The 27,461-nt window shown below is 44.2% G+C and overlaps 2 protein-coding genes across 3 annotated transcripts in view; one reads left to right on the plus strand and one right to left on the minus strand.

The window, feature by feature from the left end:
- itpr3 (inositol 1,4,5-trisphosphate receptor, type 3) overlaps positions 1 to 27,461 on the minus strand; it is a 148,129-nt gene that overhangs the window by 29,801 nt on the left and 90,867 nt on the right. Inside the window, exons 37-48 of the mRNA XM_036007833.1 lie at positions 26,883 to 27,031; positions 24,806 to 24,914; positions 20,483 to 20,521; positions 19,865 to 19,958; positions 8,504 to 8,679; positions 7,202 to 7,361; positions 6,088 to 6,290; positions 5,174 to 5,374; positions 3,558 to 3,668; positions 2,247 to 2,342; positions 1,842 to 1,943; positions 535 to 618 (exon numbers count right to left, since the gene is read on the minus strand). Coding sequence (XP_035863726.1) covers positions 535 to 618; positions 1,842 to 1,943; positions 2,247 to 2,342; positions 3,558 to 3,668; positions 5,174 to 5,374; positions 6,088 to 6,290; positions 7,202 to 7,361; positions 8,504 to 8,679; positions 19,865 to 19,958; positions 20,483 to 20,521; positions 24,806 to 24,914; positions 26,883 to 27,031 — 1,524 coding nt within the window. The remainder of the gene's footprint in view (positions 1 to 534; positions 619 to 1,841; positions 1,944 to 2,246; positions 2,343 to 3,557; positions 3,669 to 5,173; positions 5,375 to 6,087; positions 6,291 to 7,201; positions 7,362 to 8,503; positions 8,680 to 19,864; positions 19,959 to 20,482; positions 20,522 to 24,805; positions 24,915 to 26,882; positions 27,032 to 27,461) is intronic.
- On the plus strand, positions 14,671 to 15,935 carry LOC116063114 (cold-inducible RNA-binding protein-like). Of its 2 annotated transcripts, none has more exons than XM_036007834.1 (2): positions 14,671 to 15,134; positions 15,481 to 15,935. In XM_036007834.1, the coding sequence occupies exons 1-2, from the start codon at positions 14,790 to 14,792 to the stop codon at positions 15,616 to 15,618; spliced, it is 483 nt and encodes a 160-aa protein (XP_035863727.1). In that variant the 5' UTR covers positions 14,671 to 14,789; the 3' UTR covers positions 15,619 to 15,935. The 2 variants fall into 2 exon arrangements, with proteins under 2 accessions (XP_035863727.1, XP_031173832.1); XM_031317972.2 differs by having other exon boundaries at positions 14,673 to 15,132; positions 15,476 to 15,935.

A 27,461-nucleotide genomic window follows, 5' to 3' on the forward strand; every position in this document is an offset into this window, starting at 1 on the left:
ACACAGATACACAGACACACACACACACACACACACACACACACACACATAGAGACACACACACACACACAGAGAGAGACACAGACACACAGACACACACGCACGCACACACACACACACACACACACACACACACACACACATATATACACACACACACACACACACACACACACACACACACACAGAGAGAGAGACACACACACACACACACACACACACAGCATCATAATGACATAAGTTCTTTATGTATGATCTGCTCTATCTTTTCCAACGGTTTAGACACAGATATGGAGATAATAACGGTCCAAAATGATGGGGGAAAAAAACACAAAACTACCACAGAGACCCAAAACACAAAATCCCAGAAAGAGACCCAACATGTGTGGGGGTAATTGCAGTTTTTTTAAATTGAAAAAACATAACATTTTCATGAAGAAAGTACCCTCAATTCCCCCGCCAAATACGGACACCGAGATCGTCCACAAAGCTAGTACAGGGATAACACAGAGGTTAGAGGGCGGGAGAGTTTACCATGGAGGAGATCCCCTCCTCCCCCTCTTTGCTGTTCTTCTGAGGCTTCAGGAGGTTCTGCAGGACTTTGTTGTGTCGGGCCAGCTGCAAACAAACAAAAAAGAAGACTCAACTCCAAACTAGGCATTGATGCTTTCTATACTCAATTTTTTGTATAACTCATTTTGTTCAATCCTTTTGGTTTAACATGAAACTGTGAAAAATCGCTATCACCAGACTCTATGTAAATAATCACTACTTTTATCATCGTAAAACACACTTCATTCAAAGTGGACAGAAACTAAATAAAACTATCAAAAGCCGTCTTGGTTCATCTTCCCACTGTTCCAACAATCACCACTCTGGTTTGGTTGAAATAAAGCCTTAATTCACCCATTTACATGTGGAAATATGCTGGCTCTATACACACTAAAAGTCCTGATTATTTACATGGAGTCTGGTGGAAATATGCTGGCTCTATACACACTAAAAGTCCTGATTATTTACATGGAGTCTGGTGGAAATATGCTGGCTCTATACACACTAAAAGTCCTGATTATTTACATGGAGTCTGGTGGAAATATGCTGGCTCTATACACACTAAAAGTCCTGATTATTTACATGGAGTCTGGTGGAAATATGCTGGCTCTATACACACTAAAAGTCCTGATTATTTACATGGAGTCTGGTGGAAATATGCTGGCTCTATACACACTAAAAGTCCTGATTATTTACATGGAGTCTGGTGGAAATATGCTGGCTCTATACACACTAAAAGTCCTGATTATTTACATGGAGTCTGGTGGAAATATGCTGGCTCTATACACGCTAAAAGTCCTGATTATTTACATGGAGTCTGGTGGGTTTGGTGATGGTGATTTCGGGGCTGTTTCATGTTAAACTAAAAGGATCTTACTCTTTAACTAAAAGGTCTATCTCTGTAGGGATCCATCCCATAATGTTGTCAGACACTTAGAATAATAATTTGAGTCTGTCAGCAGCAACAACAGAACTGAAAAGCTGAACATCAGTCCTGTAGGGTTACATTACAGCTGATGGTTAGAGCGCTCAATACTGATTTTAGTTCACATTAGTCACTTAGAATCAAAAACATGATTAAGTATGGTCCAGGTTGAAAAAAACTAAATTACCCTTTAATAACGCGACAGTATGTCTTATTCAATCAATCGCTGGAATAATTGACTACTAAAATAATCGATAGCTGCAGCCCTACTCCAAACACTGACAGAGGAGAGTGGGACCTCCTCTCAGCCAATAGCTGAGCACAGAGGATCCAGGCAACCAATGAGGAGCTTGTGTTTAGTCACCTGCTGAGCCAGGATGTAGATGTTGTGTCCCACCTCCCGGGGAGAAACCTCCACGCCCTCACACTCACTCTCCTGCTGGTAGGCCTTCTTTATCACTTCCACCTGCACACACACATACACACACACACACACACACACACACACGCGCGAGCGCGCACACACACGCACACACACACACACACACACACACACACACACACAGACAGACACACACACACACACACACACACACACACACACAGACAGACACACACACACACACACACACACGCACACACACACACACACACACACACACACACACACACACACACACACAGACACACAGACACACACACCGTTCCATTACTGCTGACCATCAGTAACTTGAGATATCTGAAATAAAGTCCGTTGAACGGGTCTGACCAGTTCTCGGGGTCGCAGGTTGAACAGGATCCTCTCGGCGTTCTCGCTGTCATGGCGACTCTCCATCAGAGCCAATAGCAGCTTGGAGGCGTTGTCCTGGCAACCGGGAAGAAAAGAGCAGCGGTCAAATCAGATTTTAAACCTCTACTTGTATTTTCTTTACATCGTAATTTTCCTAATTCATTTACAAATCAGTTTTCCCATTCAGAAAGTTGAAGTAGCTTTCTGTTTTTTCGTGAAAACCACGAAGTGAGTCGGAGGGGGGGGGATGCAACGCTACCAAGCCACGCCCGAGCGGACCAATCACAGCCGTTATGGGCTGAGTCGCCGTGGCGTTTAGTTACATTTCTGGAGAGGTCACGTCAGGCTACGTATGTAGGGTCGGTGTCTCCACGGGTACGTACTTAGGTACCTAGGTTCCTACGTAGGTACGTAGGTACCTGTAACGCAGAAGCATAAATCACGCTTACAGCAACATTCTTCCAACTACTGCCCTCTGGAAAGAGAGTTCAAGGTCTCAGGGGCCAAACATCCCGCTTTAGTAACAGTACCTACCCCGCCACTATTAAGCGTGAATTATACTAGCCGCAGCCCAGCTGGCGCACGCAAATGTGACGTCATGAGAGCGCCGTAACTGTTTATACTGGCGCGTGGTGGTCGTGACACTAGCTGCAGTCTTCTCCTGAACAGAGGTGGCGCTAATGAGGAAAGGCTACCGACGTTGCTCTTTCTACGGACTAGAAGAAGAAGAAAAAGGTAAACAACGGCAGAACTGGCAGCAGCGTTGACGTCAATGCTTCGATCTGATTGGATGAGGTACTTGGTGGGATCAAGCCTTTCATTCACCATAAAGATCTCATCTTAACCCAGTAAGTTTACCAGAGAGACCTGCAGTCACTCTGAGAGTCCTGGCATCACGTTACCCTTGAGCTCGTTCAGGATTCCTGTTTCCCCTTTGTCGCACGCTGCTGAAAACCTCGGCTCGCGCGCTATAAATCCGGGCGTGCCGGCAAGATCACGATGGTGCGCGCCAGGTTGGGAACAGCCAGTATAATTAACGCTTTAGGCTCCTTAATGCTCAGGCACCTTGCAGAGTAAAGCTGGACTAAATGCCCTTTATAGACTGAATCAGACAACTTCATGGGAAGGTGCAATAGCAGAAGGTCTCTACAGCTTTGAATGATTGTCTATGTGATTGTCTTCTATGTACTGTATGTTCCTGTGTATGTATTGCCTTTTATTTTAACCTGATTGGCACCAAGACAAATTCCAATCATCTGTGTTGACATGGCCATACAGTATGAACTGTACCTTCAGCTGGAGCACCATCTCCATCTGGTAGCGACACAGAGGACTGATGTCATTCAGGATCAGGGCTGTGATGATGTCGATGCCGTTGGACTCGTGGGTCACGATGCACGTCTGAAACACACACACACACACAGAGAGCATCACAGCGGACCCTACACACACCCTGGCCATATCCTTGTTGACACCCTACCCTCAGGCAGGCTTAGGGTCATGACGGCGCGGACAAACCGCATGAGAAATAGTTTTTTCCCAGGGCCATAAATGAGCTGCTGAAAGGCCTTAGTGGTCCCCTAATACTGTATCTGAAGTCTCTTTATATAGACCTTAGTGGTCCCCTAATACTGTATCTGAAGTCTCTTTATATAGACCTTAGTGGTCCCCTAATACTGGATCTGAATGGCAGCTACAGACCGCTTAACGTCCCGCTGTTGGAATACAGACTGTTAGAATATATTTTGTGAAAGTGTTAAGAAAAGGCTTTAGAGTTCATGGTGCTGACCTCAGTGCCTCTGTTTCCCTGGGTTATGAGAGGCCATCTAGTTTTACAGTGATTAGACATTATAAAGGGAGGGTGAGAAAGATTCTCTCTGATCAGGGGAGGGAATGAGGCAAACAATGGTCAGCACTATGCAAGCGCGGGATTTGTGACACTGTATGGAAATGACCTGGCTCTCATGAAAACTCCTTAAAGTTTGCTGGAGATTAAAACACAGGTGTTCAAAATCCAACAATAGCGGCTTGCTTCTTCTGAGCTGAGAACTGGAAGTCAAGATCATGTTTTTATACAGTGTTACAGATCAGTCAGGAGCCAGCTGGAGCCAGAAGATCTGGACTGGATCCAAACTGATGAGGGCACCACCAGGGACGGGACAGAAATGGATAAATAGACAGTATCTTAACTTACTAGCACCTGATACTAGGGGAGACTCTGTCGGTCCGTTAGGAGATAGAGACTCTACCTTTGTGTATCAGATCCATGTACATGTACTTGTATTCTGCAATATCATTCACTAAACTTGTTATTAACTTTAACTGGACCAATCCTGGTCTTGATTTGATTCCTGAGTTTTATTTCTCTGATCTACCAGTAAACGAACACAAACAGTGACCAAAGAATTGGAGTCAGATTAAGTCTGGCCTTTTTAGTGCCAGACCGGTCAAATCGGTCACATTTTAAATTAAAATCCTACAAGACACACTTTACACCGTTTAGCTGTCAGCATTTTAACCATTGTGTTTAATCCAGCTGCTAGCTAACGGTAGGCTAACGTTACCTGCTGCCAAGTGAAGTGTTAACTAGCTTCTGTTGCCTCTAACGTCTAGAGAGCAGCGCAAAAGGCTTTTAATTGCACTGAAATGAGGCACCGAAATCTGCGTTGCAATTCGGTCCGGTAGACACCGGTCGTTTCGGCACCGGTGCCATATTAGCACCGGGTTTCGGTACCCAACCCTAACTGTTGCTGACACTGTCACTTTTTATCTTTCCATCTTTATGCTGCTTAGTGAGTGATGGATGTCATCTTAATTTTGTTGTGTAGTGATATGCAATGACAATGAACAGTCTATCTATGTTCAGGAAGCATCTCCCCGGCTGTACACCTGGCTGCCGGGCGTACCTGGTTCTCCTGGCAGGGGCCCTGGCAGTACTCGGTGAGCGTCTCCAGCGTCTGCGTGATCAGGTGGACGTTTGATTCGTTGATGTAGAGGCCCAGCAGGCCCAGGCCCCCGGTGGTGCTCCCACACATGATGTCCAGGAACTGAAGAGTCTCACATACCAAGTTGTAGTTGGTCTTGTTGTTCTGACAGCGCAGGAAGTTCTGGAAACACACACACACACACACACACACACACACACACACACACACACACACAGACACACACACACACACACACACACACACACACACACACACAGACACACACACACACACACACACACACAGAGACACACACACACACACATGTGATGTTGGGCTGTGTAGTTGGGTTGTGTAGTGTGTGATGTTGGGTTGTGTAGGGTGTGCGGTGCAGGTGAGCGGTGCAGGTGAGCGGTGCAGGTGTGCGGTGCAGGTGAGCGGTGCAGGTGTGCGGTGCAGGTGTGCGGTGCAGGTGAGCGGTGCAGGTGAGCGGTGCAGGTGTGCGGTGCAGGTGTGCGGTGCAGGTGAGCGGTGCAGGTGTGCGGTGCAGGTGTGCGGTGCAGGTGAGCGGTGCAGGTGTGCGGTGCAGGTGAGCGGTGCAGGTGTGCGGTGCAGGTGTGCGGTGCAGGTGAGCGGTGCAGGTGAGCGGTGCAGGTGTGCGGTGCAGGTGAGCGGTGCAGGTGTGCGGTGCAGGTGTGCGGTGCAGGTGAGCGGTGCAGGTGTGCGGTGCAGGTGAGCGGTGCAGGTGTGCGGTGCAGGTGTGCGGTGCAGGTGAGCGGTGCAGGTGAGCGGTGCAGGTGTGCGGTGCAGGTGAGCGGTGCAGGTGTGCGGTGCAGGTGAGCGGTGCAGGTGTGCGGTGCAGGTGAGCGGTGCAGGTGTGCGTGGGTACAGACCTGTAGGTCCTGGTTGTGGTTCTCACAGAGCAGCTGCAGGAAGCGGAGGATGGGCTTCATGATGATCACGGCTGGGCCCATCTCCGCCTCCACCTCCCGCTGCTCGGCCGCCGCTGGCTGCACCGTTACCGGGGCGATGGACGGGCCCGGGACCAGCATCGGCAGACCCCCGCTACCAGGAAGTATTAACGCTGCAGAGCCGCCTACACACACAGGGAGGGGGGGTAATTTTTTGAATTACAACTTTATCATCTAAATATTGTAGCTGTGTCCCTGATACCCAAGGGGGTAAGCTCTCTCCACAACCCGTAGCTCCTATGGCGCCATTTTGATGCTACCAAGCCATCACCTCCCGTTAGCATCCCATTGACTGTCATTCATTTTGACGTCACTTTGACAGAGAATAACTTTACATCTGAAGAGTTTAAAGACTCTATTTGTCCATTGTTTATTTCTAAAGAAACACGACAATGTATAAAAGGCTCCATTACCTTGTACCTCACGTTATGGCTCCGTAGCAGACGTTTTTATAAAAATAGGCTAACGATTGGGTCATAACCACGAGACTTACTGTCTCATAGTAGAGGAATTACTGTATAGTACAGGAGAAGCTCTCAGGCAGTTTTGTCTCACATTAGCTGTTTAAGTGTAATTACTAATGTTAACTATCATTTTAGTGATCAATAATTAGCCTGTGTCTATGTTATCTCCTTACATATACCTACGCTCTCCGTCTCTGCTAGATTGGGAATGATTGAGATTTCTCTTGGCACAGCTACCAGAAGACTTCCAACTTTCAGACAGGTTGCTCACGTCACATCTACGTCTTCAAGCTCAGTTGGAGGCTGCTCAGTAACGCTCAGCCATCACCGGGAAAGAGACTTCACTGGTCTCCGTTCAGAAACACGGGATCTGTTGCTCCATTATATATACTGTCTATGCTAATACTGCCTCATAATTCTCAACTTTCTTAAAAAAAACTCTCCCAGAACAGAGAGACAATATGAGAAAGTGACGACATAAAGCAAGACAATATATGGACAAACAGTATGAGAGGTTGTGATTGGTTGTGACTGGTTGTGATTGGTTGTGATTGGTTGTGATTGGTTCTGACCGTGGTCCAGCTCCTTCTCGCTGGCTCTGTGTGTCATCTCGCCGACGTTGACCGACACCGTGGCTTTGATGTCCGTCTGAGCCTCTTTCATCCGGTCGTGAAGAACCTTGAAGAACTTCTCCGACTTGTTGTCGCCCATCATCAGTTTGTAGAAGGAGTTCTGAAAGGAGAAAACACACACACACACACACACACACACACACACACACACAGAGACACACACACACACACACACACACACACAGAGACACACAGAGACACACACACACACACACACACACACAGAGACACACACACACACACACACACACACACACACAGAGACACACACACACACACACACACACACACACACACACACACACACACACACACAGAGACACACAGACACACACACACACACACACACACACACAGAGACACACACACACACAGACACACACACACACACACACACAGACACACACACACACACACACACACACACACACACACACACACACAGACACACACACACACACACACACACACACACACACACACACACACAGATATTGTATTGTGAGCACTACTGACCATATTGTATTATATATATATATATATATACACTCAACAAAATTATAAACACATCACTTCATCGCTATCATTTTTCATGAGCTGAACTCAAAGATCTAAGACTTTTTCTATGTACACAAAAGGTTATTTCTCTCAAATATTGTTCACTAATCTGTCTCAATCTGTTAGTGAGCACGAGATAATCCATCCTCCTCACAGGTGTGGCATATCAAGATGCTGATTAGACAGCAGGATTATTGCACAGGTGTTCCTTAGGCTGGACACAATCAAAGGCCACTCTAAAATGTGTAGTTTTACTGTATTGGGGGGGTCCACCCCCTCCAGCCACACCTGTGAGGAGGATGGATTATCTCGTGCTCACTAACAGATTGAGACAGATTAGTGAACAATATTTGAGAGAAATAACCTTTTGTGTACGTAGAAAAAGTCTTAGATCTTTGAGTTCAGCTCATGAAAAATGGGCTGAACTGAAAAGCCCCCCCCTTCACCTGTATCTCGGTGCCCCCCCTTCACCTGTATCTCTGTGACCCCCCCTCACCTGTATCTCGGTGCCCCCCCTCACCTGTATCTCTGTGGTGCCCCCCCTCACCTGTATCTCGGTGGTGCCCCCCCCTCACCTGTATCTCTGTGACCCCCCCCTCACCTGTATCTCGGTGGTGCCCCCCCTCACCTGTATCTCTGTGGTGCCCCCCCCTCACCTGTATCTCTGTGGTGCCCCCCCCTCACCTGTATCTCTGTGTTGCCCCCCTCCAGGAGGCAGATGGCCAGCTGGATGCTCTCCTGGAAGATCTTGTCGTTCTTGCTGCTCATCACCAGATCGGTGAACAGTTTGGTTCCTCCCTCTCGGTCCAGACGGCACTGAACCGCCGCCACGGCCGTCCAGTCGCGCTCCTGCTCCGCGCCTGCAGAGCCAATCAGAACAGCCGGGTTAGAAGGGACAAACCAATCAGAACAGCCGGGTTAGAAGGGACAAACCAATCAGAGACACACAAAAACAAACAAAAAAGCCCAAAAAGTCCTGGGGCCTGTTTCACAAAACCAAGATAAGGGATTAAGCCGTGATTTATCAGTTATCCTGGATGATTTAAGCCTTGACTCGGTTTCACGAAAGTGGAGGCACATAAATCACCATGGAGATTTATTATGTACAGCTAGCCTGCTCCCGACCAGGCTAACAGCCAGGCTAACAGCTAGCCTGCTCCTGACCAGGCTAACAGCCAGGCTAACAGCTAGCCTGCTCCTGACCAGGCTAACAGCCAGGCTAACAGCTAGCCTGCTCCTGACCAGGCTAACAGCCAGGATTTATTTAATCCTGGAGCCTTTTCTGATCACCCAGCAGTGGTTTTACCCTGTTGTTATCAGCCTGGATTAAAATACAACAGGTGCATATTGCTGTTCATTTAAGTACTGTTATTATTTAAAGTTTTAAATTATAATTATTCATGTGACAGTCATTGTTCCTGTTATATTGCTGTATGAAGACTGCTGTTCATATTGTTGTTAGAAGTTTGATGAATATATTGTTGAGATAATTAGAAAAGGCTGATAACATTTCAAATGTGTTTTAAATGAAGTCTGTTACTAAGGGAAACACATACAACGCTGTACATTTCTATAGTTGACCAATGCAATTGGTCAACCCTCAATCGAATTATTTTAGTTGATTTTTTTTTTTTTTAATTCTTTAACAATAACGATCATGTTTGCATTGTATTTGGCATTCTTAGCACACAAATTGTGTTGTCCAGTAAACTGGGACTATAATTTGGGAGGATTGTACAATTTAAAGAACATATCCTAATTGTACAATCCTCCCAAATTATAGTCTTAGTTCACTGGACCAGTAACTATCTAGTGATGTAGGCTACTGTACATTCATGTAACAACAGGGAGAGGACACCTCAATGGTTTTTGACCTTATGTTTAGCTGGGGGGGGGAAATAACTGGTGAATATACTCTGTTCCATTCATGTTTACAGTATGCATGGGATTTATCACTTAATTATCTTTATAGTTTCTAGATTTTAGAGTCCAATTTCTTCAGTGTCTTTATTTTCTATGTTCATAAATACAAGGGTGCAAGGAATATAATATGTAGAGAAGGAAACTCGTCCAGCATAGCAGGCAGATAATAGCGGACCGACTGAATGATAGTCTAAAAATATACATTGATGAACTACTGCTCTTGAAACCATTCAATGAGTCACTGTCATCTGCAAAAGCCAACAGTTGTACACTTTGCATTAAAAGCGAGCAGTGGAAGTTAATATGACTTAGGAAATGTATATTTTAGCCCATGAGAGAGAGAGAGAGAGAGAGAGAGTGAAAGAGATATTTACGGATCATAATCTAGTGTTGTAGAAAATTGATCTTCATGGTAAATTTCCTGAGTAACATTATCTTCTGCTCACTTTTAAGGCAAAGAGTACAACTGTTAATTTGTGCAAATGATTAGTAGCCTAATCCTTGAATAGTATGATTATGACGGTTCCAGTTCAGAGCAGAGATCAGTTAATGTCTAGGTAATATTTAGGCTGCTTACACATTCAGTCGGTCCGTGATCGTCTGCTACGCTTTCTCTCACTGTTTCATTACAGCGGCCGTGTGTTTCTTTTCTTTTTATACAAATAATGTGTTTCACGTCATCATACTTCCACAAGAAGCTGCTGCTCACTCTGTATAAAGTATGAACAATGATTATTCTCCATTTTAGCATCCAGCCTGGCTCCACCTAGTCTCTCCTCCTCAGTCTGACCTAGTCTCTCCTCCTCAGCCTGTCTTGGCCTTCGTGAAACGCACCAAGCCAGGATGCACAGATTAGACTAGGTCAAGCCTCGCTTTATCAGTTATCCTGGATTTATATATTCTGCTTTTGTGAAACAGGCCCCTGATATAATGTTATAAAGTTATCTGCAGCTCCACACCTGAATAAACAGATTAATACAACCAGGTTAAAAGGAGAAATACATCTGATTTACACAAAAACACACACACACACACACACACACACACACACACACAGACACACACACACACACACACACACACACACATACACACACACACACAGACACACACAGAGACAAACAAACACACACACACACACAGAGACACACAAACACACACACACGGTGACACACACACACACACACACACACACACACACACACACACACACACACACACACACAAACACACGATTGTTTCACTATCTTTGTGGGGACCTGTCATTGATATAATGCATTCCCTAGCCGCTTACCCTAACCTTAACCATCACCACTAAATGCCTAACCTTAACCCTTACCCTCACCCTAACCATAACCTAATTCTAACCCTAATCCTAAAACCAAGTCTTAACCCTCAAACACACCTTTAACCTTGGGGGGTCCAGCATTTTGGCCCCACAAAGCTGTCGGGACCCCACAAGTATACTGGACTCCCGGTTTTTGGACCCCACAAATATAGCTAAACAAGCCCACACACACACACACACACACACACACACACACACACACACACACACACACACACACACATTTTTTGTATGATAAAACAGGTAAACTAGTGTGATGTCAGCATGTTAAATATGAATATTTTCTACTTTCTGCTCTCTTCTGGGACAATAGACTAAATATCTTTGATGACGTCATCGTGATTCACATTTTTCACCATTTCGTGACATTTGAGAGCCTGCAGAAGAAAAGGAATAACTCAACAGTTTCAGTCTGATTTGACTCAGATATCTTCTCCCCTGTTGGCTGATTGAGTTCCTCCGATTCTCTGACTTTTAGTTGAGTGTCTCCTGATTAATTAGGGCTGGCAGCCTTTTGTCTTGCAGCTGCGTGTTAAAACAGAGCATTTTGAGTCTGGTCTCTGTGAGAGAGAGCTTTTGTTTAGAGGCCAGATTAGCTCCAGCAGAGTTCACACTTCATTTAAACAAAGGAGCGTCCGAGCCGGCTCCAGCAGAGATTCACACCTCGTTATAACAAAGGAGCTCCTCAATAGTCCGAGCACACGGTGGTGGCTCTATATGCACATCTCCTCTGGTAGATTTGGGAGTGAAAGAACTCGGAGCTTTTGTTATTCTGATGCTTTCAGCTCCCTTTGTGTTTCAGGGTTTCTGCAGCTTTCACCAAGTCAAATTCAAGACTTTTTAAGACATTTTTTAAAGGCCATTGTGAATGGAATTTAAGACCTACCTCACAACATAAAAAATACAAAAATAGCAGTCAGATTTCAGAATTATGAAACATCGTCTGAAAACAATTCTCTGGTTTCCTAAATTCGTCTAGTCGCCGTGAACACACGTTGGAAAGAGCTGCAGGAATTTAGGACTTCTTAACCTTCGCGTTGACTGTGCAACGTTTGGTTTTTCTGGGTCAGAATTTAAAATTCTAACTTTATGGTCATCAGAGAGGAGAGAGATGTGATAATGCTGACACACAAAAACAAACAAAAAAGTCATAAAAAGTCATAGTATAGTATGTCAAAAAAAGCCCAAAAAGTCCTGATATAATGTTATAAAGTTATCTGCTGCTCCACGCCTGAATAAACAGATTAATACAACCAAGTTAAAAGGAGAAATACATCTGATTGGTTGTTACACTGTTTACACAAAAACAAAGATACACACACACACACACACAGTGACATACACACAAATGCACACGTACAGACACACAAACACACACACACAGACACACACAGAGACAGACAGACAGACACACACACACACACACTCAATTTCATATATATATATATATATATATATATATATTCATATTCTGCTGTGAATGTCAGGTAATTACAGTTTAAAAAACACTTTCCTGTGTTTATGGTTTGGCTAACTTATTGTGAACCCAAACTGATATATCATATACGGGCCGGATCTAAATCTGCAAGGGGCCGGATCTGGTCCGCAGGCCTCGAGTTTGACACATGTGATCTAGACCTAAAGACTGAATCTCCTCCGATAGATTTGGGAGTGAAAGAGCTCTCAGCTTTTGATATCCTGATGCTTTCATCAGCTGCAGGAATTTAAGACTTCTTAAAGAAGTTTGGTTATTATTTTAGACCTTTTAGACCAAGGCTGCCCAATTTGGGGCCCGCTGGCCAAATTTGGCCCCATGCTCCCTTTGTTTTGGCCCCCCATGACATTTGACGTGCTCATGCTTATTCTCCTCTGATTCTGAAAGTGCTGTAAAATGCTAACTGTAATGACTAGGACACTTAGTTTTGTGCAGCTAAAAAGTTCCTAATCTGAGTTTTACAGCACAGTGCTGTTAAACTTCCTTATTGAATTACACACGTAAGTTTTATCTACGAAAAGTTACAAAAATGAGGGTATTTCTTCTCTCTTGGTGCCGTGAGCCGTGCTAACGTCAGCCAGATGGAGCGATGGAGGCCGTGGCCCGCTGATAGAAGAACATTTAGGAAGTCATTTAGGAAGGACAGGGCTCATGTCTCCACTACTGCAAGGGATAAATAACTGTAAACGTTCTGTAATATGGGAGATAAATGCAGATTAAAGAGCATTTATTTCAGATTTTTAATGTTAATTTTCTATAAAATATAAAACATTTTCTCATAAAATCAACATTTACTTTGGCCCGTGGCCTTTCATCCAGATACAGTTTTGGCCCTTCAGATGGAACAATTTGGGCATCTCTGCTTTAGACTTTTAAGACCCTGTAGAAACCCTGTTTAAACCCTAAAATGTAATGTAATGTAATGTAATGTAATGTAATGTAATGTGATGTGATGTGATGTAATTGGGTTTTTTTTGTAGTACAAGTGCTATTCTCCGCCCGTTGTCTCTGGACAGGAAGGTAAAACAATAACTATGGACACAGACACACACATGCACACACACACACACACACACACACACACACACACACACACACACATATAGACAACAACCAGAGCTGTTAGTCTACTAATGCCCTGTCTTCTGTCTTCTGTCTCCTGCTGTCTGTCCTGTCTCTTGTCTGTCTTAAATGCTCTACACTAAGTAGTAGTTGCACTTTATGTAAAGTCTATAATGTGTGTGAACTACATGTAGCCTGTCTCAAATGTTGTTTTTATATATTTTAAACGTGTAACACCACTTGATTCACGGTGAAACGTAGTCTCGTCTTATATATGCAGTGTATATGGTTGAATAAAACCTACTAGACTTGACTAGTTTGCCTAAATGTTGCTGTGTCTGTGAAGCCTATTCTCACAGTGAAGTCTAATCTAATATTTACACAGTAGGAGTGACGTGAAAACACTTCCTGACTGCACCAAACACGAAATAAAGTTCCTAGCAGATAAGTTAATAAAGTTGATTGAGAGAGACGCCCTCTCATGAGAGCTGCTCACCATGTGATGGTCTGCAGCTTCACACACACACACACACACACACACACACACACACACACACACACACACACACACACACACACACACACACAAAGAAAGAAACACGTCCACGTGTGTTCCCTCTTCCTACGTATTTACAGATGTGTGTGTACGTACTGTTGATGTACTTGTGTAAAGTTACATAATATATTAAACTAAAACGTCCCGCGGGCCGTTCGCTTTATTTGCAATGTTAAATACCAAAAACAAAAAAAACAAAAAAATTACATAAAAAATGGGACCACGATGCGGAAATGAAGCGCATCAATACGCAGCAAATCAAATTTCAGTTTCCTAGGACGGTGAAGACAAAGTCCGCCCTACTCTGCCTCTGATTGGCTGGTACTCGCTGCATTCGTTGGTTGGATTTAGCAGGTTCAGGCATGAAGGAGAACGATTGGTTAGGCTAAGCCAATCAGATGTAAAGAAGGGCGGGACATGGCGTCGCCGTCCTATGAAACGTACCCTCGCCTCCCATACAAAAGCCCCCGCCTTGCAGCTGGCAGAGCACTCCGCCAAAGACGATTCAGAAGAGAAGCTGCGCCCTTTCTCCTCTCTCTTTCTCATTTTCGGAGCTAGCTAGCTAAACGTTACTCGGCTAAAAAAGATGTCGGACGAAGGTAAACTGTTCATCGGAGGTCTGAGCTTCGACACGACGGAAGAGTCTCTCGCGGCGGCTTTCGGCAAGTTTGGAACCATCGAAAAAGTGGATGTGATCAAAGACAGAGACACGGGGTACTCTCGCGGGTTCGGCTTTGTTAAGTATGAGAATTCAGAGGATGCTAAAGACGCAATGGAGGGCATGAATGGAAAGACGTTGGATGGCCGAGCTATCCGCGTGGATGAGGCGGGAAAGAGCGGCGGAGGTGGCCGGTCAGGCGGCGGCGGTGGTGGTTACGGCTCGGCACCGCGAGGCCGAGGCGGGTACAGCGGCGGCCGCGGCAGAGGAGGTGAGCGAGAATTTAATTTAATTTAAATTTTTTTTTTATTTTATAAAACCTTATTTTCATACTTTCACAAACTCCATGAAAAATACATACAACTAAATTGAAAGGTAGGCCATATAATTACTTTTTTTGGCGGAGTTTATTTGCATATTCTGACAACGTGTGCAGCTAGGCTACACAAAGAAAGTATTGAAACATGCTATATAGTCACCTTTCCAGTAAAAAAAAAAGCATCCATTGTGGCCGTAATTGGTATTGCGGGCGCACATGTGTGGGGGGGGGTTTGCTCCTCGACGCAGCGGCCGCGGGTTCGACTAAATCTGTATTTCTGTCTTTTATTTTGAAGGTGGAGGATACTACGGCGGAGACGGTGGGTACTCTGACCGCAGCGACAGGAGCGGTGGAGGCGGTGGCTACCGCAGCGGTGGAGGCGGCAGGCAGGGCGGCGGTGGATACGGAGGATACCGCGACCAACAGGACTACAACTAGTAAAACTGTTTCTAAAAATTCAGGAGCATCACCTGGATGACTGGCCGATTTTCTAAGATGGCTGCTCAAAAGAAAAATGCCCACGTGTTAATTGCTGACCTTTAGTTTCCGAAGTTCTGTTGAAGCAGCTAAGCGCGCGAATATGTTTAAGAAGAAAAAGAATGTAAACGGTCCACTATTTTTTTGTGATAAAAACCATGTTTAAGAAGAAAAAGATGGGATGAGTGACACCTGTAAGATGTCCCTCTGGCACTCTGTCACTGTATTATATGCACATTCACATGTTTTTGTTCAAATAAATATAGTTTGTATTTAAAGTTCTGTTTTTGGAGTTTTTCCTTTTTTGATCTGCAACGTGACACAAAATGGCGCCTGTGAAGCTTAAAGTTGAAATTAGTTTACAACTATTTTGATAATCTGAGTCATTCATGAAATAAAATTAAAAAAACCACACACTGAACTTGTTTAATGTGAGTGTTTTCTAGAAGGTTGTCTAGGTTTGAGAGATGTGGGTCAACTTGTTGGGATTTTTTAGGGGTCCTCTCAAAATATGGGGAAAATGCAATTTCACATCATTTTTGGCTCATTACTATAAGTTTGTCTGAAATGTTAGAAAAGCTGAAGCAGATGACTGAGGCTAATAGCCAAAACTTCCTGAAGGTATTTTCTAGTGTCCAGTGTTGTGTGGCAGTTTATTTTTGGGGTAAAACTTGCTGAATGTCATTTCTAGTAAGGGTGATCTAATGAGCATATGAAAGAATTTTTTATGTATGAGAAGATAATGTATAAACCTTCAAAGTAAATATATTAACTTGATTCTGGCTTCCCTGTGTCCATGTCGTGTGTGTAGGGTAAGAGGTCGTGGTGTTGTAGCTGTGCTGCATGTCACATTCTCAGCATATTTTTATTTTATATTCATTTATTCAGTTTAGCATCAATATTGTAGCAGCTGGCAGGTGTGCCAAAACAATCCACAACTTAGATAACTGTTTAAAAAGGTTATAATCTGGCTGTAATGTAACCCTACAGGACTAATGTTCAGCAGCAGTTAGTCACTAAAAGTTCTGTTGTTGCTGCTGACAGACTCAAATTATTATTCTAAGTGTCTGACAACATTATGGGATGGATCCCTACAGAGATAGACCTTTTAGTTAAAGAGGAAGATCCTTTTAGTTTAACATGAAACAGCCCCGAAATCATCACCAAACTACACCAGACTCCATGTAAATAATCAGGACTTTTAGCGTGTATAGAGCCAGCATATTTCCACCAGACTCCATGTAAATAATCAGGACTTTTAGCGTGTATAGAGCCAGCATATTTCCACCAGACTCCATGTAAATAATCAGGACTTTTAGCGTGTATAGAGCCAGCATATTTCCACCAGACTCCATGTAAATAATCAGGACTTTTAGTGTGTATAGAGCCAGCATATCTCCACCAGACTCCATGTAAATAATCAGGACTTTTAGTGTGTATAGAGACAGCATATCTCCACATGTAAATGGGTGAATTAAGGGTTTATTTCGACCAAACCAGAGTGGTGATTGTTGGAACAGTGGGAAGATGAACCAAGACGGCTTTTGGTAGTTTTATTTAGTTTCTGTCCACTTTGAATGAAGTGTGTTTTACGATGATAAAAGTCCTGATTATTTACATGGAGTCTGGTGGGTTTATTAATCAAGGCATTTTGAGGCAGAAACAACCTTTCAAACACAAGGTAGAAGCTGTGTGGAAACCTTTCCGTCTTAGTTGGAGTGTTCTACGATGTTTTGGGTATTTATGTTACCTGGGATAGGGTTGTGTCGAAAAACAGCGATGGAATATAACTAAGTACATGTACTCCAGTACTGTACTTCAGTCTAAATGTTGAGGTACTTGTACTTTACTTGTAGTCTTTTCTTTTCATGCCACTTTCTACTTCTACTCTGCTACATTTCAGAGACACTACACACACGCAAGCACGCACGCGTACAGAGACACACACACACACACACACACACGTACAGAGACACAGACACACGGTGACACACACACACACACGTACAGAGACACACACACACACACTTCTTAACTATTCTGATAATCATTAATCAGTTTGGGTCATTGAGTTGATGATAATCAGGTAAACTAGTGTGATGTCAGCGTGTGAATATGAATATGTCGTAGTTTCTTCTCTCCTCTGGGTGTCTCAGTCCTCCCAGAGAGGCTGGACATTCTTAAAAACACAGATTCAGATTGGTGAAAACGTTATTCTAGTTGTGAAAGTGCAACAAAGGGCGATTTCACCGTTCTTGTTCACCTGTAGACCACATCAGACCCATTAGAGTCTCTCTGGGAGGACTGAGATGTGACGTTGTCTGTTGGCGTTTCTCCATCCCATGGTACCTGCTCGACTCTACTCGTATTTTTTGGTTTTCCATTAATCAGTCCTTCCAGAAAAATGCTGAGTTTTTTTGTGATTGTTTTGGGCAAAAATCCTTGATTATGCGGCACGTTTTCTTAAAAAAATGTGATGGAATATGCGGGACGCATGTGACGCGTTCGTCCAATCAGCTGCCGGTTCTCATTTTCTGGTAAATAATCAGACTGTTAATGGAAACAATACAGAGAAGCGCCGCCTGCTGCTATGGAGACGTATTACGTTTTGTGCACGTGCAGAGCATACGCTCAAGTCAGCGTCTCCTCAGTGTGTTCTGAGACATTTTTTGGACCTCGGGGACCCGACTGATCAGTCCGACTGACTTTACTGCCGACGGTCGGCCGTCTGGTTGGTGTGTCAGCAACTTTAACTGCTGAATCGCAATCCAACTTCAGGCTCGTCTACAGCGCTGAGTGTTGGCTCTATGATAATCTCCTCAGATAGTCGTGTGAGTGATTGTCTCAGCTTTGTTATTCAGTAACTCTGTAGGAGCCCTGAGCAGAGAGCTCCTACAGCTCCTCCTGAAGTGGTCACACAAAGTATTTTGACTTTGGTTTCAGAGGCGGAGCTCCATCTCCAGCAGAGTTCACACCTCGTTCTAACAAAGGAGAGCTCCTCAACAGTCAGAGCACACGGTGGTGGCTCTATATGCAGATCTCCTCGGTAGATTTGGGAGTGAAAGAACTTCTCAGCTTTTGTTATTCTGATGCTTCCTGTAACTTTGCATGAGAGGATCCTACAGCTTGTTGAGAGCTTCTGTCTCCACTGCACAAGACCAATCAACAAATCCATTCATCCAGAGAATAATCCACACATTAATGCAAAATGGAGAGAAGTCAAACATAACAGCATCTAAATACTAAACCCAGCTCAGCTGCTGCGTGTCTGCACGCGCTCAGTGTCTGTTTAACCCCTCCTGGTGTCTTCCCCGTCTTCCCCACCACCATGCAACTTTTTAGTTTTTCTGGGTCAAAATGTTAAAAAAAAATTCCATGTTCTGGTCGTCTTTTTCGTCACTTTTTTCGAAGTATCTGTCAATATTTTTCTGCGCTTTTTTGATGTTTTTTTTAAGCTTTTCTCATGTTTATATCACCTTTCCTGGCGTTTTTGTCACTTTTCCTGGCGTTTTTGAAGATTTTCCCCACGTTGGTGTCACATTTTTGACATTTGTTTCCTACGTTTTTCAACGTTCTTTTATCAATTTTTCTTCACATGCTATAACATTTACTAAAACACCCAAAATCAATGAAAGTAGTGACCTGATCATGTATTTAACTTGTGAAGAGCGTTGTAGTGAACCATCCAGGTTACTTTGTTTTAAAATTTGGTTGAAAGAAACCCATATTTTCTGATATAGAAACTTTTTGAAAATGGGTCAGATTTGACCCGAGGAGAACAGGAGAGATAATCTTCCATCTGTTTGTAAATGTCTTCACTGCATCCTTCTTTTATTCCTCTTATACGTTACGTTAAGATGTTGTGTGCATAATGCCTCAGCTCCACACATTACCGGGCAGGCCAATAGAATTAGTTTGCTCATACAAATACCTGGGATTTATATTACTATTATATTATTATATGAGGAAGACATGTCTGTTGCATATTGAGCACAGTTACTCACTAAATTTAAATTAAAACTGGGTTTTTACTTCAGAAACAGTTCTTGATTCATACAGAAAGTCAAGAGAAAGCTGATTGAATCTACCTTCTTGCCAGTTTTAGACTACGGAGATGTGTTTTAAGGCCGTTACACACCGACCAGACGGCCGTCACACACACACACACACACACACACACACACACACACAGGAAGTGTGTCTGTACCTGCAGCTCCGAGCTCGGCCAGGTCGTTCTTCACGCTGGCTTTCTTCACCGGGAACAGGTAGTTCTGCAGCAAAACCTTCCGCAGAGAGATCCCCTGAAACAAGACGACAGCAAGTCACGTAAACCTCCTCAACAGGCCGGTAGTACAGGTAACACTAGGGGGGGGCCGGTAGTACAGGTAACACTAGGGGGGGGCCGGTAGTACAGGTAACACTAGGGGGGGCCGGTAGTACCGGCAAACACGAGGGGGGGGCGGTAGTACAGGTAACACTAGGGGGGGGGCCGGTAGTACAGGTAACACTAGGGGGGGGCCGGTAGTACCGGCAAACACTAGGGGGGGCCGGTAGTACAGGTAACACTAGGGGGGGGCCGGTAGTACAGGTAACACTAGGGGGGGCGGGTGTCAAGAAACTACAAAATGTCGAAAGACGCCAAAACAGTAAAAGCGACAAAAATATCGACAAAAATATCGACAAAAACGTTAAAGAAAAGGGCACCAAATGGGTTCAGAGCCGGCTCTGCTGTGATGTAACGGGACATCGTTCTCAACTTATAACGACACACATTGTTGTTGTTGTTGTGTTGTTGTTGTTGTGGTGGATAAATGAGTGGTATCACCTGCTGCGTTCCCTCCAGGCTGCTGAGAACGCTGCATAGCTAAACGTAAGGAATATCAAAGCATGATATGTGTTATTATCTGTCATATAGCACACATTCAGCTGATTGGATACGGAATCACTGGTTGCGTCTGAAATCCCAAAGCACGTTCAACGGTAACGGTTGCCGGGCGGCCCGGGGAAAGTAAGTGTGCCCGTTTGGGCGTCATGGGGGGGGGTCGGTAGGGGGTTACCACGATTACGCGTCTCCAACACACACACACAGACACACACATGCACACGCACACACACACACACACACACAGACACACACACACACACGCAAACACACAAACACACACACACACAAACACACACAGACACACACGCACACACACACACACACACACACACACACACACATTAAATGGTGTAGTTATCGATGGTTCCGGACCTTTCAGCTGGAAGAAGACCCAGCTGCGTGGTCTTTGAGTGATGCGTTTGAGAAGCGCTGCTCTAGTTATTTACCTTTTCCAGTAATTTAACCCTCCTGTTGTCTTCGGGTCAAATTTGACCCATTTTCAAAGTTTCTACATCAGAACATTTGGCAGGGGTTACCACGGTTACCAACCAAAACGGCAACGAGGCTCTCAGGAAGTGACATCTTAGTGCGTCTGAGAAAGATCCACCCTGCTGTTCATTAACACCGAGTCTGTAGAGCAGAGGAGGAGATTTCGGACGCAACCAGAAAGGTAGCATGATATCTGTTATTAAGACTCCTTTACTATATATTTACATATATACACATATATATTATATATATTATATATATATATATATATATATTATATATATATATATATATATATATATATTAGGGCTGTCAGTGTTAATGCGTTAATCGTGATGTGATTAAGGGCCGACGCGATGTGATTAATTTTTTCTAATCGCATTAATCGCATGCCGGCATTTATTCATTTTTTTTTTACAATTTCTTTATTGACATTTTTATAAAAGAAGTGATAACACAAGGGTGTAACAAAAGGGTCATTTTAACATTTTTTTTAACCCTCCAAACCCAACCCTGCATTGCTCAGGAAAAGAACTAAAGACAGAGTAGTAATGGCAGTTGCAGTTATAACTCAAGACCCAAACAAATAGTAATAATTATAAGTAATGACAGTAGTATTACTAGTAACAATGAGAATGCTGATACAAGGCATTTGCGTGGTGCCTAAAAGGCGACTATTTTGACCCTTTGCAGCACCGTTACTTCTCATCAAGCTGCCACTTCCTCCTAACACATCTTAGAAATCTTAAAATCAACTTCATAAAGTCACTTTCTTTGCATTCATTTGATTCCCAATCAAGATCCACTGGTAAGAATGGCTTTCCATTGTTAATATGTACTTAAAAACTGTTTGAAATGCAAAATAATAGAATTTTAATCATGTGATAAAATATGCGATTAATCGCGATTAAAAAAAATTAATCGTTTGACAGCCCTAATACAGGTACAGCTTTTTGAAAATGTTCCCTTAAGAGAACTTCCTGATGTCCTCGGGTCATATTTGACCCATTTCTATATTTAATGTAATTAAATGTAATATGGTTTCAAAACACACTGTGATCATCCACTCAGCGTCCTCTGATCTTAAGTATTAGTCCAAAATAATTCATCATTTCTGCTTTTTTAAACTCAGAAGTAAGGTATAATTTCACATCAATGAAGTCAATTGACCATGAATTCCAAAAATAAGTGTGAAACTGTAACAGCAATAAGCTGGAATGATGTTGGCTAACAAGATGTGACACAGAATATAGGTCATAGTTTAAACCAGGGGTCTTTAGGACCCCCTACTACGTATAATGTATAACATGAAGTTGCATATTAAACTGGGCGGCCTAAAGCCTTTATACATACGGTGCATAAATACGGTGCTTTTTAAATAATAATTGTTGACATATTTGTAGATTTACACAGACAAACAGTCTCACACACACACACACACACACACACACACACACACACACACACACACACACACACACACACACACACACACACACACACACACACACACACAAACACACAGAGACACAAACACAAAGACACGCACACACACACACACACACACAGTCTCACACACACACACACACACACACATACACACACACACACAGACATAAACACAAAAACACACACACACACACACACACACACACACACACACACAGAGACACAAAAACAAAGACACACACACACACACACACGTGGTTGAATCCTTTATCTTCCATATTCAGATCTTTTTTTGAAAATTATTTTTTAGTGCCATTTTCGGCCTTCATTAGATAGAACAGCTGTAGATATGAAAGGGAACAACATGCAGCAAACAGCCGCAGGTCGGAATCAAACCCGCGACAGCTGCATCGAAGACTAAGCCTCTTTACATGGGGCGCACACTCTACCAGGTGAGCTACCCAGGCGCCCAGCATTCAGATTTTTTATTTGGGTCTTGTTTTCTGAAGTTTTTAAAGCCAAAAACACAAAAAGCCGCGAACGGAAAATCAACAAGCAACATGTGTAGGTAATATTATGGTCTGTCTCTGCTCCCTGCACGGATTCATTTCAGCAGCCCTGAAGGCAGCTACACACACACACACACACACACACACACACACACACACACACACACACACACACACACACACACACCGGGCCAGTTGGCCGTCAGAGGAGCCGTCGGCCTTCATTTGGGCCGACCTGACATGTTCAGTCAGAGACAGGGCAGGACAGTCAGAGACAGGACAGTCAGAGACAGGACAGGACAGTCAGAGACAGGGCAGGACAGTCAGAGACAGGACAGTCAGAGACAGGACAGGACAGTCAGAGACAGGACAGGACAGTCAGAGACAGGACAGTCAGAGACAGGACAGGACAGTCAGAGACAGGACTTTCAGAGACAGGACAGTCGGGACTCACCCGGAAACGGTGAGCGGGATGAGTCTCTCAAAATCTGATAAAATCTTTTAAACTGACCTTTGTTGATCTGAAATGAAGACAGATTCAGCAACTGCACGGCCTATTTCTCTCTTAAAATGTTTCCAGAAACACGTTTCGGTGAACTATTTTAGTCCAATATGAGATCGTATTCTGAACGAGCCGCCATTAATGGCCGGTTGAAAAATCCTAAATCCGGAAGCAGCAGCCAGACCCACGTGACGCGTTCGTCCAATCAGCTGCCGGTTTTCATTTTTTGGGCGACAATCCAGATTAGCGCCGCCTGCTGCTATGGAGACGTATTACTAGAGATGCACCGATTACAACTTTCTAGGCCGATTCTGATTTCATTTTTTCTAACCACTTTACAGCACACACATATTTATTTTCTATCTTTTCTTTAATAGAACATGTGTTGAACAGATAATGGATCACTATAAAATAGAACTATATAAATTACTCCTGGTGTGGGACATTCACACACACATCTAAAGAGCAATGTTAGAACCATTTCCTTCTTTTCACATCAATATCAACTAAAGAAATGTGATTTAGGTTTTTGGTGTCGTCCCTCCACGCCCTACTTTCTCCTTGCAGGTGTTGCATATTGTAAACTTGTTATCTTCTGCACACACGCTGAAGAATTCCCAAACAGCTGACATGTTGCAGGTTAATTCACCAGGTTCCTACATGTGGAGAATAGCGCTGACACGAGTTTCACACCACGAGCGGGTACACGCCACACACGGCGGAAAAGTTGAGAGAAAGGAGAAAGAGAGCGTGCTGTGGCGTCCGTGCTGTGGCGTCCGTGCTGTGGCGTCCGTGCCGTGGCGTCCGTGTGTGCGTGCGTCCTTGAGAACTGTAACTGGTATAACTTATGTTGTCAGTTAATTGGAGCGTTGACCGGCATGAAATCACCATATGTCAGACTGACCTGCCGGTCGCCGGTCATGGCCGAGCACGTGAAAACCGGCCAATTCCGGTCACCGGCCGGTCTATCGGTGCATCTCTACATATTACGTCTCGTCTCTTCGGTGTTCTGAGGAACTTTTTGGACCAACTCGGGGAGACTGATCAGTCACACTGGCTTTACTGCTGACGGTCGGCCTTAACGTATGTAGTCAGGGTAGAGGGGAACAACATTCAGCTCAACAGCGATTCCAAAACATAAAGACTGTTCACAAGTCCCACATTTAGAGTCCGAGTCGAGTCTGAAGTCCCAAGCTGTGCTGTGCGACTTAAGTACTCGAGTCCGAGTCTCAGACCTCGAGTGCCCCTCTCTGGAAGTTGAGGGTCAGGTTTTTAGGTTTGGGAATAATTAGAAAGTTAGTTTGTGACTGTTACCTTTTCATCAAAGTCCAGAGTCCTGATCAGCATCTCCTGCAGAGTTTTCAGCACTTTGATACACAACTTCTCCTCGGAACACATCAGCGCTTTGGTGTGCTGGATCAGCCTACACACACACACACACACACACACACACACACACACACACACACACACACACACACAGACACACACACACACACACACACAGATACACACACACACACACACACACACACACACACACACACAGACACACACACACACACACACACACAGATACACACACACACACACACACACACACACACACACACACACACACACACACACACAGACACACACACACACACAGATACACACACACACACACACACACACACACACACACACACACACACACACACACACACACACACACACACACACACACACACACACACACACACACACACACACACACAGACACACAGACACACACACACACACACACACAGACACACACACACACACACACACACACAGATACACACACACACACACACACACACACACACACACACACACACACACACAAACACAGACACACAGGTGAACACATACAGGTTTAGTGGCTTGACGGTTAACGGTGAAGTATGGATTTGATTCGCGAGTTATTTTGGCGACTTAATTAACCCGACCCAGGGTGAGTCTGATGAAAACTGATGTATCTGCCTGGTTCAACTCTGAGATTTTCTCTCATTGCACCGCCATGTGAAGGAATAATCTCAGAGATTAGGCTACGTTATGTTCTGTCAGCTCACAGCAATTTAATACAATAGCAGGAAAAGAGTCCCCCCCACTGTTGTAAGGTATTCTGCATGTGGTGTCTGCTGATGTGCAGGTTACCTTCCCCCCAAACACGGACACACATATATACAGATACGTCTCGCTTTATAAGATAAATAGCCTGTCTATAAGTGGCATCACGCTCTGTCTGCACTTGTTGTGTAGTTGTGCTTTGCATGTGTGGTATTCTGAAATGTCCTTAAATTCGAAGCTCAAAAAATGGTATTCGGACCAGCCCTACTTGCTTTGCATGTGTCAGAGTTGTATTTGCGTAGCATCTCTTTGTGTATTTGAAAATGGATAAGTAGTTTGGATTTAGGCCACTTTCTTTCAGTCTTCCTACACTCTCTCTTTAGGAGTGTGATCGGTGGATTTAGTTTCCATGGAGCTTTCTGCTTCTCAGCAACTCTTTTAAGCTTAAATGGAGCAATATCATCCATAATGTTAACCAATTTTCAGTTAAAATTATTAGTGCGGTCAGTTAAACGCGTTATTAACGGCGTTAACGCAAACCCATTTTAATGGTGTCATTTTTTTTTATCGCGAGATTAACGTTCTTTTTGGCCTAGTAAACTTTGTAGTTTTTTCACATGCTGTTGTAACAACTAGTAACGTTAGAAAAACTACAACACCACACCAGATCTAGCTAGACCGGAAACAGAACAACAGGCACGCCGCACACACTGGTTTGGGCTCGCGAGCCGGGCAAAGAGTAGTAGGCTAACGTTACGTTTTGAGTGGATGGTGAGCGCGAGACACCGAAATGGATGCCAGTAAGATTCTGAATGGAAAGTTTACTTTTAAAAAGTTGTGGAGGGGGAGGGACAGTAGTTTGACCACACAGCCTGTAGGACACGGAGAAAACAGCCACACTGGAACTGCTGCAAAGTGATGCAAGGTGATGACTGGACGTCAGTGAGGAATCAACATTATTTAGGAGTTACTAAACACTACATGGACTATGTATATCAGCATACGGTTTTAGGACTTGTTTGTATGTTTTATTGACTGTTTTTGACATTTGAGACACTGTCCACCCCCTTTTCTGTCCAGGAGAATTGTTTACCCATCATTTACCCATCATGCCTCAGGCTACAGCCACTGCTACGTGTTGCTTTAAAGACAGATACACCTGGCGTCAACACTACTGCGGAGTTTCCGATCCCCTAAAACAGAGACATTTAGAAAAAAATACCAGGTGAGCTACCCGGGCGCCCAGCGTAGCCGGGTGGATGCAGCCTGTGTGCGGTGTTTTTTAGGGACCTACTTGGAGATGAACCCTCCAGACTCGCAGCGCTGCCGCGTGTCCGAGCCCTCCAGGAACAGCAGCTCAGGCTGATGCAGCACGTCCACCAGCACGGACAGCTCAGCGTTCACCAGAGGCTTCAGACGCTCCTCCAGGGTGGTGATGATGTCCTACACACACAGATACACACACAGATACACACACACACACACACACACACACACACACACACACACACACACACACACACACACACACACACAGAGAGACACACACACACAGATACACACACACACACACACACACACAGATACACACACACACACATACACACACAGAGACACACACACACACACACACACACACACACAGATAGACACACACACACACACACACACACACACACACACACACAGATACACACACACACACACACACACACACACAGAGACACACACACACACACACAGAGAGACACACACACACACAGATACACACACAGATACACACACACACACACACGCACATACACATACACACACAGTTATTAGTTAGTGTCAGCTGAAGGGTTATATTTTCTAGGGTTGAATTGTTTGTCTT

The sequence above is a fragment of the Sander lucioperca genome, chromosome 12 (genome assembly GCF_008315115.2).
Source record: "Sander lucioperca isolate FBNREF2018 chromosome 12, SLUC_FBN_1.2, whole genome shotgun sequence".
Classification (NCBI taxonomy): Eukaryota; Metazoa; Chordata; class Actinopteri; order Perciformes; family Percidae; genus Sander; species Sander lucioperca.

Coding starts and splice junctions, on each gene's coding strand:
- LOC116063114 (XM_031317972.2), top strand. CDS start 14,790: ATGTCGGACGAAGGTAAACTGTTCATCGGAGGTCTGAGCTTCGACACG. Junction 15,133..15,475: donor CGGCGGCCGCGGCAGAGGAG/GTGAGCGAGAAT, acceptor TTTATTTTGAAG/GTGGAGGATACTACGGCGGA.